Genomic DNA, 16,149 nt, shown 5'->3' with positions numbered 1-16,149 from the left:
AGACCTCTTTCATATAGCCGGAAGGATAAGTCGAGCAGCCTCTTGCAAGACAGCCAGGATGCTGGTCGAGTTCACCCTTCGGAAGGCTCAAAGAGAGTAGAAGTCGCCGCAGGGATTGAGAGGGCTCCTCCCAGAATCAGTCGCATCATCGCCTGTAGTTCTCCCTTACAAACTCGCGCAGGACTTTACTGCAACGATTTGGTTAAAAGAATACGCCATGGGGCTATTTATGATCTAGACATGATGAGAGACGGTCGAAGCTAAGGAAGCGGGAAAAGAACACCCATCTGTCTCTCTACCGTTTCTAAAGAGATTCTTTAACAGCGACAGTCAAATTACTTCACCTATATGTTTATGAACAACGTAATGGTTGACGTTGGCTGCGTTGAGGGGTTCATCCACCTCACGAGACCTCGTCACCGCAGTGGGGGGCCGCCATCCGCTTGCCTGACGGCATTCCTACCCCGCATAAGTGGGTACCGGAACGGAGGGTGGCACCTAGTGTGCGGTCCGGACTTCGGCGACCTGGGTGTGCGTAGCCAATTCAAAAGGTGCCGCAATGGCTTTGGTGGGCATGTGCCAAGCCTCCGGTGCCCGAGGGCTGACCGGTTGCGGGCCCGGAGTCGTCAGCTCCTCCATGGCGTCCAGGAGATGAAGTCAACGGGTGTGGTCATCTGTGGCTCAAATGACACCTAGCAGTAATTGACTGCGATTGTGGCATTACTACAAGTGACTCTTTATAACGCGATTCCTATCGCTAGACAACATGTCTGCTTCATCATCTCGAAGCACCCATTCCCGTTTGTCGTACTTCTTTGGCCAAATGCCGTTTTTCCCAGGAGCAAGAATGCCGTTCGGATCCAGCGCATTCTTGATTTTTTCATTGAGCTTCATCTGAGCATTGTTGTTGAAGTTATACGTATTTGCGATCTGGTCCATCAACGCCAAATGTGTTCTGTACTCGCCCCAGCCACGTTCTGCACAGTCCTGGATCAGTTGCCGGATCAGCCATCGCGCTTTCGAGCGCTGCTGAGGGTCTTCGCGGTTGAAGACAATGCACACAATGTGGTCTGCAAACTCTCTCAGTATCGTGTATAAAACGAGGTTGCCTGAAGTAATAGAGGGCACTCACGCATTTCTCGCATACCAATGGTGAAGGTACCAATGAAGTCGAGCCCAGCCTCTGCGAACCTGCGCTTCGTGACCTCGTATTGGAGCTTGGCATCCGTCCCAGAAATTTTTGTGATGGGCGAAAAGAATAGATGCGCACCATTTGGTAGCCAGCTATTGTAACAATGATCAGCAGACTGGACAACATTGAACTGTGATGTCAACGCCGGGATAGGGAAGACATGACGGGATGTTGGCCAGCCACATACCTCACCCAACGAAGCTCGTCCAGGGAAGGAACGCCTCGCAAGGTCTTCTCCCTTGTCTTCAAGACGCTGTATGGTTCATTTCGATCCTCAGCAAGGAAGAACTTTGAGCCGGGAACCTTTAGGAAAGCGGCCTTGATGGTATCAAGAAAGAATTTCCGCACAGGCTCCGGGCCCTATCGCGATGGGGATCAGCCATTGTTTCTGTAAACAGCGCCCGGAAGGATCTTAAAGAGGTTCTTTACATATACAGCACCATAGAAGTTCCAGCGACCAAGATTTAGTCTGGCTGCGATCGCATCAAGGTCTTCATCGGATAGTGGTTCGGTCTTGTTCGTATAAGAAGCCTTATTACCAGCTACGGCGGCGTCCAGAAGTAAATGGCGAATAGTGGGCACATTCTGAATGACTGTTTGCTGTGGGCATTATTCTCGTCAGTCTCCGTAGGTCGATCAATTAATCGAGAGACGGAAATATTCAACTTACTAGCCGCAACGGTCTAATAATATCCACGATTTCTGACAGGCCATCCTCGCGAGGGAATGTGATCATGTAGGCTTGATATCCTCCAGGATTCGGCATCAACTTTCACGGTTACTGTCAGCACATGTACTCTTGGTCAAAGATCAGGTTACTGAGGAGAAAGACATGGTTGACTCACCCACACTCCCATTTTGACAACGATGCCAAGGCTACTCTGGGAAAAGATTCCGTCGTTGTAAGGGCCGAACCCATAGTTGAACAGCTGCCAAGCAGAATTTGCTTTCTGTTCATGGGGCGGAAGGTCTGAATTCCCTGAAGACGGGTCCGGAAGCGCTCCCATGCCAGTGCGGATGAGGGTGCCGTCGGGGAGAATGACCTCCATACCGCAATGCATCATGAAGTGATCTGCTGAGAATCAGAGGTATGATCAACTTAGTACAACAGTCTTCTCGACGACATCTTACCTCCGTAAGGCGCTACAAGATTCCCAAAGTAATCAGCCTACAAATACGGGTCATGGTTGAGGCCAGCCTTCAGCGCTTACTGTAACCGACACCTCTCTCAAGAGTGTTCCCTGCACGTGTACGTCAGTCGAGGACTATATGTAGGCAAGCCGTGATTCGTACCAATGATTGAGCCACCTCCAAGATCAGGCACCTACATCCGTGGTCAGAAAAACGCTTCCATGGTCCTTGCAAAAGAAGAACGTACATCTAGCCACAGGTGTTCGCTGAGGCCAGTCTTGACAAGATACTCATAAAGACCAGCAAAGGTGACCCCAGGCTCGACGAGAGCGTAAGCTCCATCGACGTTTACCTCGAGGAGCTTGTTGAGATGCTTTCCGAGTTCAATGCCGAGACTGCCTGGAACTCGCGGTGCTGCGCCGCCGTACCCCGTGTTGCGGCCAATGGAAAAGGGCCAGACAGGCATCTGCAGCTGGTTGCAAAGCCGCATCACATCTTGGACTTCGGGGACAGACCTGGGATTGACAATGGCGCACGATACGAAAAAGTCCCTCTCATAGACGGCGTGCATGTCGTGAGACTTACACGGGTTGACGTAGTCTCCATCGGCCAGCTCCTTGTCTGCGGAGATGATGTCGAGGTTCTCTGCCCCTACGATTGGGACTACGGACTCCACGAAACGCTCAAAGTCATTGGCGTTCCAGCCGGGGGGAAGACGACGAGGTTGAGGGCAAGGCATTTTGTATGACGCTGAAGTATCCGGCCAGCAAGTGCTGTAAGATCGCTTGTTGGTGCGTGGCGCGATGAACTACTTTCAAAGCAAGGAAGAAAGAGCTTAGTAGTAAGTTTTCACTCATGGTACCACAACGCGTTCATGTTGTCTTATAGATACGGATTGAACATACTTCAAATGCTTCATCCTCTACCTGCGGTTACAACATCCGCCCCAATCCCGAGGCCGAGGTCATGAGCCTGCCGATGCAGCACACCCTCTCGGGATTTTCCCCACACAACTCCGCATCGAAACCGCCGCTCTACTGCCCGTGTAAGTGAAACTATCTCCGAGTGCGGGGCACCGGTAAACTCTCACCACTGTGCTTGTCGCTGCCAGTTCAGTCACCGAAGCCTCTTGCAGTTGGCGTCAATCGATTGAAAAAAATCAGGTGCGGGATTCAAAGCGTTCTCCGTGGGGTGTGGAGTTTGCTCCGATGTCTCTTCATTATGCTTGCCGGCAAACTCTACACCCCACCGGGAACGCTTTGAATCTCGCACCAATCCTCTGGCGATAGGTTCCTGTGTAACATGCTACTAGAAAAGCCACTATGGCTGGTCAACCATATCCAGTGGAGAGTACTTCACAGAGCGAATTCTCCATATAAGTTCATGGTGTACTCGCGCAGCAGTATCATGAAGCTGTCAAAGGAAACCCCTAATTTGGTATCAAACGGACTCATCCATCTGAGGTTAAGCGATATATCTAAATCTTATCAGTCCTATTCACGCAGTAAACAAACATGAATTTGTTTACAACTCAGTTTCCGAGCCTACCACGTGATGGGTACATGTCCTCTGCCAGAGACGTCATGGGTAGTTGGAGTCATGCGATGGTGTTTGCGGTTGTTCTACTCCTCTGGTCCTCTTCGATCATATACAATGTCTTCTTCCATCCCCTCAGCAGTGTCCCGGGGCCATGGCTGGCCCGTTTCAGCGAGGCCTGGAGATCCCACAAGTACTTTCGAGGGACATGGCATCAATACGTTGTCCTATTGCATCGGAAGTACGGGAACGTCGTCCGCATTGCCCCAAACGAGCTGAGCATTGTCGATGAAGCCGGTCTAAAAGCACTATACGGCCATGGTCAGAAAGTTGTCAAGGTCAGGAACCTAAGCTCTGATCAGAAGCTGTCCATCATTGGCTTTTGTTATCTGACTGTAACTTACAGAGCAAATGGTACGACACGTGGACGGTTCCCAACATGAGTATGAGCTTCTTCGCTGTCAGGGACATCAAGACTCATCGGCATCTGCGGTCTCGCGTCTCGTCCGGGTACTCCATGACTGCTATTCAATCCATGGAGCCCTTGATACAAGATGTCTCAAAATCTATGTGGCAGAAAATGGGAGAGTTTGCCGATAGGAATGCTCCGGTTCGCATGGATGAGTGGGCAAACTACTTCGCCTTTGACGTGGTTGGCAGCCTGGCTTTGGGCGGCCCTATCGGTTTCATCGAGAAGGGAAAGGATGTTGACGGTATCATCCGGTCAATCCACGATGGCTTTTGGCTCATGGCGAACATGGGCAACGTGCCATTCCAAATGGCGTGGTTCAACAATCGCATCGCGCAGTGGGCCCTTAGGTCCTTTGGCGGCGAACGGCTCCAGGCCTTCTCCAGATTTGTGGACTGGCTAGAGGTCCGCGTTGACGAGCGCTACCGAAATGGCCTTGGTCTCAAGCGGCGAGATATGTTACAGCTGTTCATCGACGCCAAAGACATGGCAGGGCAGCCGGTCACAAAGGGCGATGTAATGATGGAAGGCGTCAATATTCTGGGCGCCGGAGCAGATACGACAACTATTGGCATTCTGTCCACGCTGGGCTCGCTTCTTCTTCATCCCGAAGCGATAGTTCGGCTTCAGGCAGAGATCGATGAAGCGTATTGCTCCTTGGGACTCGAAAAGACAGGGCGAGACATTGAGTTCTTAGAGTCGTCCAAACTGCCGTTCCTATCCGCCGTCATCAAAGAGAGTACGAGACTGCACCCTTCCATTCAGTATCAACTTCCCCGCGTGGTTGGTCCCGGAGGCTTGCAACTAGATGAAGTGGCAGTGCCGGAAGGCACGGTCTGTGGCATAAGTCCCGCTTCGATGAATAGGTCGATGGAAATATTTGGCCCAGATGCCGATGAGTGGAAGCCTGAGAGATGGATTGCGACTGATGCAAACTATGAAGAAAAGATCAAGTATTGGAACTCCCATTTAATAACGGTAAGAACACGTCCAAATCTCCTCCCTATGTGGCAATCAGAGAGGGCAGCAAAAGGTGGCTGACGCAACTACAGTTCGGCATGGGAAGCAGAAGCTGCGTAGGGAAGAACTTAGCCACGGTCGAAATATATAATTTCTATTAGTATCCCTATTATAGGGTAGTTAGTTCGAACCGTAGTTAACGAAGAGATTAATTAAACTATATAAATATCTGCGTCGTTAGTATAAAAAAGAGGTTCTAACTATAGGTTAGGCTAGCTACGATAATTATAAATAAGGCCCCTAATTAGCCCCTACGTAGTTAGCTATATACCGCGGTCGAATTAGACTTCTAATCCGATACTAACTTTCTCTTTTTTTTATCGATTTAACTACTACGGTTAGAGGTATAATTCGACCTCGGGCCCGTTTACTAAGTCGTCTCTTTTTCCCCCTTTTCTTTACTCTTTTTGTATAACCTATCTCTCTATTTATATAATAACTTTTCTACTACTTACGAATTACTCTAATCCCTTATTTAATACTACTTTTATAAAAGCGTTTACGAGGTTATCTTTATTATTAATCTAACGGATCTCGAGTATCTCGCGCCTTTTATATAATTACCTAAGGGCTATAATATCGATTATAAGCCTCTTTTCTTTCGTCGTTCTTAATTTAATAAGGCATTTGTATAACGAGTAGGAATCTATATAAATAACTATTAGAATAAATAAAAAGCTAATTTAATCGGTAATCTTCCTTAGTATTATTAAAATCGCATAAGAGAGGTTAATACCGTTAATTATACTATAAACCTCTAATACTAGTACACTTCTTATTACTTATTTATTTTTAGTTAACGAGTAGTAGATTATATTATTATATATAGTAAATTCGCTCTCGTCTATACTCTTATTAACTAAGATAATAATATACCCTAATTACGAAGTAAGGTCGTTATTATTCGTAAATAACTTATTAATAAAAACGTAGAGCTTATTAGTCGTAAGGTCGATTAGGTAGTAAACGAGACCTCGATCGAGATTTATTTATTACTATTTAAGCCGCTTATTAAGTACCTCGACGTCTCGTTTAGTTAAATCTATAGTTTACGCTACTTTAATATAATTAAAAGTTATTTTAGGCTAATAAATATTTATAATATATACCCCTCGTATAAGCTTAGCCTTATACCGCTTCTTAACGTTAGTTACGTTCGGATCGACGAGGTTAATTTTCTCGCCCTACCCCTTTTATTAAAAAACGACGGTTTCCCCTTTAATTATAAAAATCCCGCTATTAAATACTAAGGGGGTATTTATTATAAGGACCTCTTTTAGCTTTATTATAAAGCCCGCTTTTTAAAGCTCCTTATCCTCCTTCTTTATAAAGTTAATATCGCATAGGCCTAATATATCGTCGGTTTATATTCTAACGATCCTAAATTAGTTACCTTTATACTCCGCGACTAATAAGTACGGGTCGTATATAAAAATAACTATTAATAGTTAATTAATATAAAAATCGTAGTAAGTAGCTTATTAATAAGTACCCGATTTTACGAGCCTATATAGTAGCTTAAGCACTTTAATAATCGTACTTTCTAAGTACTTACTAGCTATTTCCTTCGGTAAATAGGCTAGGATTTTCCTTATAAGCCCTATAGCCGATTAGGTATAGGCCTAGGTAATATTATAGCTCTAAATCTCGTATCCCTTCTTCCGTAGCGATGCTATTAGTACTATTATTAATCGTTAGCTATAGCACTATATAATAAGTAATTATATAAGTAGCGTCGCCTTTTCGATATTACTATACCCCTAAATTACGTATCTAGACTTCTCGTACGGCTAGGGTATTCCTTTCTCTTTAATCTTACGAACTATTTATAATTTAAATATACGGAGGTTTATATATTTTTCTAGGTCGTATAGGATAAATCGATAGACCCCTCGATTATAAAGAGTATCTACTTCGATAAGATCTAATCCCTTATACGGCTTTTTAGTAATTATAATTACGCCTTCCTTACGTAGTTTAATTATTAGCTCGAAATCGGCTTTCTCTTTTACTATATAAAAAGTATTAATTACCTCGTCGCTAGTAATAAATTACCGCGTTAGGGCTTGCTATTGTAGTCTTTTATAACGTCTTATTAGTAGTATTAGTACCCTTTTAGTAATATCCTCTTCCTTGTCGTTTATTAGTACTATTACGACGATTTCGTCGAGGATAATTTCTTATACCTCTACTGCGGGTTATATAGTTTCCCCTAGCTCTTCTTCTTTTTATAAGTTAAAAATTACCTTATTAGGATCTATATAGTACGGTTTAATTATTATAATTAATACTTCGAGTAGCTAGTCGCGATCTCTCGCGACTATATAAGAGCGCTTATTAATAGAAATTAACTTATATAGCCTAGTCTACTATTAGGTAATTTCGTACTATACTTATATATCCGAATTTAGTAGTATATTTAGATTATCCCCTATATCGGGCCTATTGCGCGTAGCAATTACTTTATTAACTTACCTTCTTACGCTTACCTCGCGCAGTGCCTATATTACTTTTTTAACTACTTAGGCTTATTAACTTACGCTTAGTAATAGTAGCGAGGCTAAGGTCGTTCTTAGATATGCTCTAAATACTAATAGCGTTAGTATAAGTCCGTTAGGCCCTATAGTATTATTATAGTATTTAAGTGCTATCTAGAGGTATTCGTTATTAGTAGAATCCGGATTTTCCTCTTTAATAATTCTAAACGCCCTTTTTAACTATTAGTATACCCTTTCTACCTTTTTAATACTATAGTACGCTTTAACGAGCACGACTTTTATCTATATACTATAGGCCGTCGTATTATCCCTAAATTCTACTAACTTAAAGCTAGTACTAACGTCGGTTCTAATACCGTCTAGCGGTCCCTAATATATATCGATCTAGCTTTTTCGTAGGGCTGCCCACACTATCTTTACTTATAAATCCTAGAGGAATTACCTTATTTAAAAAGATATAAATACGTCGATTATATATAGTACTAGCCGACTATTTAAGTAAAAGATATTAATAACTATTTCCTAATTAAAGTTAAGATTATTACGCAATTTAAACTTAAATTTACGTAGGCTCTGCGCATTTATCTAATATTAGTAATATACTTTTATTAACTACTCTAGCGCCCCTATTTCGATATTATTATTACTTAATTACTTTAAGAAGTTATATAGCCTCGTAACCGACGGGTACCCGAATCTCTAATATAGTTTTTTAAGCTTACTTTTCGTTAGGTAATTAATCGACTTTATATTATTAGTAAGCTTTATAAACGCATGCCCCTATCGTCGTTCGACTACCTCGAAGTACTTATCGCTAGAGATTTTGTTCTTCGTATTATTAAATATAATACTTAGTTAATCTATGTCTTTTAAATATAAGAGAAATGGGGTATTAACGGGCAAAATATAAAAAGTTATCGTTCCGAAGTACGTCTCTACTTTTATTATACCCAGGGCGACGATTTCTTTACTTAGGCCGAAACTAATCCTCGTAATACCCGTCGTTAACGTATTAAGCGTTATTAGTACGATCTTTTATAGTACTTAGAATTACCCTTTTCCTCTAGTTAACTATTATAATACCCTAGTATTTAGGATAATCCTATAAAAATTATCTAGGCCGTACCTTTCGCTCGCGTAAAATACCTATATAAGCTTAGTATTCGAGGGATCTAAGTAATATAAAAAGGACCCTTCTAGCTACCTTTAGATTTGCTTAGTACTATATTCCTTTTTTTTAAATATCGAGAGAGATAGTGTCTTTTTTTTAATCGTTAAGAAAATAGGCTTCGGCCCTATTAAATTTACCCTTTTAGCCGCCTTTATATCCGTTATCTAAGGGACCTTCTCTTACTATCTATAGATAAAAGCCTACTTATTAAGAGCTTCTACTACCCTTTATTCGTTTAGCCTCGTATATCCTCTAAAGGCTAACGGGGCGAAAAAAGAGTAGTTAATATCGTCGATTTCGTCGTAATCTAATTCGTTAATATAGGGGGTAAGATCTTCTTTATCTTCCGAATCTCTTATAGGGGGTATATACTTTAGGCCGCTACTTTAGTTACTATCGCTAGGTTCTATACCCCCGGATCTGCCCTTATATATAATAAGGAATTAGTTAAACTAACGAGGGCTAGTTTTACCGTTTATTACCCTTAACTTTTTATATTATTCGTACGATTTAGTACGCTCTTCCTTAGAGTAGTTACTTAACTAATATCTATCCTTTTTATAAATATAATATTACTTTTTTTATTACCCTACCTATAAGTTAAATCTCTACCTATTTAACGAATCTAGGCCTCCTTATTAGCGATTACTATATCTAGCCTCTTTTCCTTTCTTATTATACGTTCGATCGACCTAATATTACTAATAAGGGCCGTCGTATACTTAGAAATAGGTTTAGTATAGTATTCTCGCTTTAATATTAAAGCTAGATCTTAGCTTCGAGTAGAGCGTCTCGTAGTCTTTAGGTACTTAGTATAGGGTAATCTTTACTTTTAATATACGCTAGATTATAGTATAAAAATATCCGACTTTCCGCTCGTTTATCCCCTTATTTAACTAGGTTTTCGCTAGCTTATTAATTCGATCGATAAGCTCTTTAAGGATCTTTACTTACGATTTACCCTCTATTATCTTAGCTATAGATATAAAAAAAATTGCTCATAGCTTAGATAGAAGCTCTAGGTTCTTATTATAGGTCTCGAAGCGGCTTCGGATTACGTTAATTATACTAAAAAAGTCGTTTTGATTAAAATTACGCACCGCTTCGTAATAATAATTAGAGGCTTTGCCTACGAGTACGATATTAATTACCGAATAGTACTAGTATTCCCTAATTCCGACTTTTTCGTAATAATCGTAAAATATCGTTAGGGTTTTTTATAAGACCTTATACTTCCCCCTAGAGTATAATTTCTTTTTTAAAAAGATCTTTTTAAAGTTTATAAATTGCCTCGTATTTACCGCTAGATTTTTAGTCTCTATATACGATCCCTATGTCGCTACGTACTATTAGTAACTTCGGGTCGTTTATTTCTTTTTTTATTAGCCGATCGGCGCCGAATTTCGTATTAGTAGCGGTATCGAGTTATAAATTAAAATAAGCAGAATTATCGATTATCGTACTTCTAGTACTATATTTTGCCCCAGTATATCCTTTTATAATAATAGATTTCTATTAGTAATTATAAGGAGGAAATCTGGGTCGTTTACCTTTTTTCTAAATTCGTTAAAACGATTATACGCTCTATCGATTTATACTTAGTTTTATAATACGAATTCCTCCTCTATAATTATTGCTATTAGTATTTCGTATAGCTCTCGTAATTATAATTACGCTAATAATACCCCTCGCCCGTAGAGGAATTTATTAATAGCTTTTATAATTCCTAGGCTTGCGCTCGCGAACTATTCGTTTAGCTAGTAACTAAGGTTATTTACGATCTTATAAAATAGGGGTTACCCCTATAGCCCCTTTTTTTCGTAGACTTTAGTTAAATAGATTAATACCGCGTTAATTTACTTACCGTTAGGCTAATCCGCGATTCTATATATTTACGTCCCTTAATAGTCCGGGTTAATATTTACCTATTTATAAGGGATTAGGATTCTATCTAGGATCGGGTTTCGTCCTCTTCTTCCTTACCCTAACTCGCTAAGGGTCGTACTTTAGTTTATACTTATATTAGTAATTACTAGCGTATTTAATCTTAATAAGGATATATTTAATCTGCGCGCTAGTCGTAGTAAATCCGTGTTTTTACTACTTAACGAATTTGTCAGGGTCTAGGAGATTCCCGCTTCCTCTCGCCGTTTTATTACTACTCTCGTTTTTACTATTTTTAGTAATTACTACTACCCTTTTAGATCGCTAGCCATCGTACCTACTAGGATCCTCCTTTTTATTTAGTATAAAAGGTAGGTTTTAGTAGTTCCTTTTTATAATAGTAGCGGTAGACGTTTGTATTACTATAAGAAGATATAGTAATTAGTCTCGGGATTTTTATTAGTTACTAATTTCCGCTATCCCGTACACTTCTAGCCTCTTAAGCCTCGTGCTCTCTATAATCTTTAAATAGTTTCCTTCCTCGACCTACCTCTTCTAAAGCGGTATTCTATAAGAATAGTTAAAAATAAACGCCGGGCGGCTCGTAAAAGAGCTATATAGGCTATTAAGAACCGTATAGGCCGTTAAGTATAGTTAATAAAGTTAAGCCCTCTTTTTTATAAGATTATATATTTTAAGGACTTATTAAAAATGCCTACTTATCGCTCGTACGTAGTGGGGTCAGATACCTTAGAGATCTTATTTTTTATAGCCTCTCGGTACCCTATTTTATATCTTTTAAGTAGTCTTTTTCGTAGCTTAATTACGGTTAAGTAATTATCGCTTACTAGCGATCCCTTTTATTACTTAGTTAATTTCTTAAAATTAGTAATCTCGCGCCGGGAGCTAGTATAAAAAGAAGCCCTTAAGCGGCCCTCTAGAGGATTCTTTTCTTTTCCCCTCAGATCCTCGTCTTTTTAGCCTTTTCTTAGGCTAATAATAACTCTAGCAGGAGGTCGTAGGATTACTTTAGGGTAGCCGCTTTTTTCCTAGGTTAATCTCTAAGATCCGTAATACTCTTAGCTCGATATTATTAAGACCTCTAAATCCCCTCCTCCCTCGTTAGACCGTCCCCTATACTATATTCCTAAGTAATACCCGGGGGGTAGTTAAGAGAGCTACGAGGAGGTCGTCTAGATCGCGGGCTTAAGGTCGTATTTATAAGATCTTCGTAATAATAAACTTTCCTATATATTATAAATCTCTTAGCTTAATAACTCCTATAAGGTTACCTTCGCTACTAAGTAAGAATATTTATATTTAAAGATCCCCTTTTTTAATCGCACGGTGCTTTTTTATATCGTACTTTTACTAATTTAATTAGTTAATTTCTAATCGTAGGCTAGCTATAAAAAAGTCGTTTAATAAAAAAGCTACTCGGGGCGACGGTAAAAAGCTAGTTACTTAAGTAGTTCTATTAATTAATATAGTTTAATATAATAAACGTCGACCTCTCGTAAGTAATAAAGGGCTATAATTACTCAATTCCGTACGGTATTTAAGAATTACCTCTTTTTTTATCTATTTTTATAAAGTTAATTAGTACGAATTTCTTATCCCGTACGGTATTAAAAAGTCGTCTTTTTTACGTAGTAAGATACCTTACTAATTTACGATAATAGAATTTAATTACTAATTAGTATTAGTATCCCTATTATAAAGTAGTTAGTTCGAACCGTAGTTAACGAAGAGATCAATTGAACTATATAAATATCTACGTAGGTATAAAAAGGAGGTTCTAACCGTAGGTTAGGCTGGCTATGATAATCGTAAATAGGGCCCCCAATTGGCCCCTGCGCAGTCGGCTGTATGCCGCGGTCGAATTGGACTTCCAATCCGACATTAGCTTTTGGTGGGAAGATGGATTCCCTCGGACAATGGGAATCCTCCAGACCAGCCCATACATAGGCATCGCATGAAGTAGTGGTATTAAACAACTGAAGTTAGGCACAAGAAACAGATCAAAAAGCCTTGCATTCGAGTCTCTGACCAAGCTCACGCTGCTCATGTCGAAGAAACATAATTCAGGTGAGGTGCCGAAATAAAGATACACACTCGAAAGACAGTGTAGCCAGAAATAGCCGGCCCTTCACGCCCCCTCTCTGCCGATCCTCCCGGCAAGGCGCGGTTCCCCGCAGATCCACATTGGGGAATGTCTGGGGAAGCAAACGGTATTTCATGAACATGTTGCCTTGAAGAACCATCACCCCCGATCACCCACGCGTAGTGTCTATTCGGCGCCCCATGATCCCCGACAATGATAATTTAATCAATCATGGCTTCCGGCACGCTGTCTTCTTCTGCTACCTCTGGCATCACATGCCAAGTGTGCGACCGAAAGTTCACACGTCTCGAACATCTTCAACGCCACGAAGTGATGCGTATATAAGCCCAATCTCCCATCATCCACGCTCGATCATTGGAATTTCTGACGTTTAGGCTCCGCCACAGATAGTACAAACCGCCCATTTAATTGCCATTTCTGTTCGCAATCTTTCGGGCGCAGGCAAGTAAGCTCATTTCGTGTGAAGGGACGACCATGCTAAAGCCCAACTACGTTCGGAACAGAGACGTTCTCAAGCGTCATTTCAAGGCCTGCAAAGAGAGGCTTCGGGCCGACGTAGAGATTCCGCAACTTCCTCAAAACACTAGAGGCAAGAAGAAGACAGCCTGCGATCGTTGCAGTCATCGGAAGCGAGCTTGCAGCTCTCAGTGGCCATGTCGTACCTGTCTAAAAGACAACAGGCCTTGCACATATACAGCACAGATTGCCAGCGATGAGAACGATACTTTGGCTGCGCATGATACACAACGGGATACATCACCTATGGCAGACAACAACCGCAGCGATGCTAAATCAGGTACTCTGACGGAACGATCCATGGCCCAAGAATCTCCAGTCCCGACCACACCACTCGATGCGCGCGCTTCCAGAAACGACTTATTTTACATGCCTGCAACTGGAGGCGGCACTCTAGATACCTATCTAGATGAACCCCTGACCGACGAGTTAGACCTAGGTGATCCCTTCCATTACCATGCTGAAGAAGCGCCCGACCTGCTCATTCCCGACCTGGTCTACTCCACATTCGACTTCCCATACGAGACCCGGACACAGAACACGATCAAATATCACTTTAACTATATGAAAAGGTTTACCAAGTTCGCGGGTCTGGCGCAGTCCTTCGAATGTGGCTCGCTCCAAGAACGACAGTTACTACTCCAGCAGATCCGGAGACCAAACCTCGGGTGCGATGGTCGCAATTGGGACAACTACTTGCGCTCGGTATTTTCCCTAACCGCAGAGCCTAACATATCATGGCGCAGTAGCCAGACCCCTTCTGTCTCGCTCTCGACCGAATCCCAATACAGCCTCAATAACCGGTCTGACGATCAACTCTCCAGGTTCCAAGTGGGGGAGTCTCTTGACCTGACGTGCAAGATTGTCGCAATGCTTAAAGACATCACCATCAGCAAACCAAGAGGCAGCAAAATCGACATCTCTTGGTCCAGCTCCATCGAGTTTTCCTGCCACAACTTCTTCTCCCCTCAAAGACTACGAGACAACCTCGAGCTATTCTGGTCATGCTGGTATCCCAACTGCCCCATCATTCACAAACCATCCTTCTCGACCTCCAACGCATCACCCTTGCTCATCGCCGCCATGGCCGTCTTGGGAGCATGCCTCTCTCCGTCGCCGAGCGTCCGCGCGAACGCCAACATTTGGTTCAACAGTGTAGAAGAACTCGCCTTCCTCGACGAGGTTCTTCTTGATGAGTCTGTCACTGTTAACGATTCCGTCTCATGTGACGATGACGCGGTCTATAGGCGTCTCGAGGCGATCCAAGCTGCCTACTTGGTTTGTCTGATACAGTATTGGGAGGGTGTGAAACCGAGTAAACGTCGTATTCGGAGGGATAGGTATGCTGTTGTCTTGGATGTAAGTTAGATGCAAATCTTGCACATAGTCCTCCCGTTACCAGCTGACCACCGTACTTTCAGGCAGCAAGAGACTTCGGTTTGGATGATCTTACCCGTCATAAGCTGCCGGTTGATGATTCCTCCACTTTCAGCTGGAAAAGGTTTGTCTTACTGGAGATGCTTATTCGGTGAGTTTACCACATAGGAGGCATGGAGTTCCCAAAAAGGCAAGCAGAGTCTGATGTGCGACAAAAAGAACCGGGACCTACATCTTCCTGCTCGATGGTGCGTTTGTCATCTTCCACAACTCACCTCCGAGACTCGTGGTCGCCGAGATGAGAATGAGTATCGTCTGTCCCGACTCCTGCTTCCAAGCGTCCTCTCAAGAAGAGTGCTTCGTCCTCCTACACAATTGGACCTCGAGCGAACCGAGACAAGCTCACATGCGGGTCGTCGATCTCGTCGAGGCCATGTACAACAACCACCTCAGCGACGAAGAAACTTGCGAAGGTCTAGCGGGTCTCAGCATGCTGAATCTGTTCACGGCCATCACTGGTATGTACCTTACTTCAATTGAATCTTTACTTTTCATAGTACTTCAGGTGTTGTTTACACGCAAACGAGGGCAGACGCTTACGCGGTATAACTTAGCATTACACACCCTCGGTTTCCACTACGAAGTATCTCTCGCGCCCAACAGCGGATCGTGGCACCTTCAGATGGGGCTGAACCGATGGATTTCGCTCTACGACCAGGCCGACAGCTGGGTCGCTGAAAATTCACCCGGTCTCCTGCTGTGCGACGAAATGTGGCGACGGCTGGGTTTCATACGCCACGCAAAGGAGTTTTGGATGCTTGCTCAGTTGATGCTGGATAAGTCGCAAATCGAGTTGAACACGGCTGGCCCAAGTGGCGGGCCGTTTGACAAGACCCGAGGTACGGTGTATGACGAGAATACCATGGATTATGTTCACAACTTGGTGCAAAGTCTCGGAGACTTGAAGATAGCTTAGGATGTCGGATTTGTAATGCCTATATTGTCACTAAGCTGAAGCCATCGTTTCCTGTCTACGTGCCCATACCGTCTCTCGGCTTGGACTAATAACTTAGAGCACTCTGGGCCTCATGAAAGTGTAGCAAAAATGTCTGGCTGTATACTAGGAGTTCTCCTTAAAACCAACACCGATCTGCTATAGCGTTGGTCTTCCATCTACTGGAATAAGCCATAGGGAGGTGAACCCCAAAACGTGCAGGGCATACTCCTCGT

At 42.7% G+C, this 16,149-nt stretch overlaps 5 protein-coding genes across 5 annotated transcripts; 3 read left to right on the top strand and 2 right to left on the bottom strand.

Moving 5' to 3' along the window:
- Positions 1-681: 681 nt before the first annotated feature.
- On the bottom strand, positions 682-3,199 carry CLUP02_03052 (vanillyl-alcohol oxidase; the record flags this gene model as incomplete). Its single annotated transcript, XM_049282079.1, has 13 exons — positions 682-706; positions 767-1,070; positions 1,133-1,322; positions 1,385-1,552; positions 1,622-1,792; positions 1,890-1,961; positions 2,038-2,264; positions 2,324-2,335; positions 2,404-2,433; positions 2,486-2,516; positions 2,571-2,944; positions 2,995-3,107; positions 3,177-3,199. 13 exons carry the CDS (start codon positions 3,197-3,199, stop codon positions 682-684), a joined length of 1,740 nt encoding a protein of 579 aa, XP_049139222.1.
- Positions 3,200-3,289: 90 nt separating this feature from the next.
- Positions 3,290-3,586, top strand: CLUP02_03051 (uncharacterized protein; the record flags this gene model as incomplete). Its single annotated transcript, XM_049282078.1, has 2 exons — positions 3,290-3,368; positions 3,435-3,586. The coding sequence occupies 2 exons, from the start codon at positions 3,290-3,292 to the stop codon at positions 3,584-3,586; spliced, it is 231 nt and encodes a 76-aa protein (XP_049139221.1).
- Positions 3,587-3,837: 251 nt separating this feature from the next.
- On the top strand, positions 3,838-5,369 carry CLUP02_03050 (uncharacterized protein; the record flags this gene model as incomplete). Its single annotated transcript, XM_049282077.1, has 2 exons — positions 3,838-4,197; positions 4,266-5,369. 2 exons carry the CDS (start codon positions 3,838-3,840, stop codon positions 5,367-5,369), a joined length of 1,464 nt encoding a protein of 487 aa, XP_049139220.1.
- Positions 5,370-8,701: 3,332 nt separating this feature from the next.
- On the bottom strand, positions 8,702-8,866 carry CLUP02_03049 (uncharacterized protein; the record flags this gene model as incomplete). The annotated part of the gene is made up of 1 exon (XM_049282076.1): positions 8,702-8,866. A coding segment is annotated over one exon (165 nt), but the record flags the coding sequence as incomplete, so codon positions are not given.
- Positions 8,867-13,236: 4,370 nt separating this feature from the next.
- On the top strand, positions 13,237-15,895 carry CLUP02_03048 (uncharacterized protein; the record flags this gene model as incomplete). Its single annotated transcript, XM_049282075.1, has 6 exons — positions 13,237-13,335; positions 13,413-13,471; positions 13,530-14,901; positions 14,964-15,070; positions 15,139-15,437; positions 15,507-15,895. 6 exons carry the CDS (start codon positions 13,237-13,239, stop codon positions 15,893-15,895), a joined length of 2,325 nt encoding a protein of 774 aa, XP_049139218.1.
- Between the last annotated feature and the right edge of the window lie 254 nt (positions 15,896-16,149).

The sequence above is a fragment of the Colletotrichum lupini genome, chromosome 2 (genome assembly GCF_023278565.1).
Source record: "Colletotrichum lupini chromosome 2, complete sequence".
Lineage (NCBI taxonomy): Eukaryota > Fungi > Ascomycota > Sordariomycetes > Glomerellales > Glomerellaceae > Colletotrichum > Colletotrichum lupini.
The sequence above is the reverse complement of the archived record's forward strand: the minus strand, read 5'-3'. Positions and strand labels throughout refer to the sequence as shown.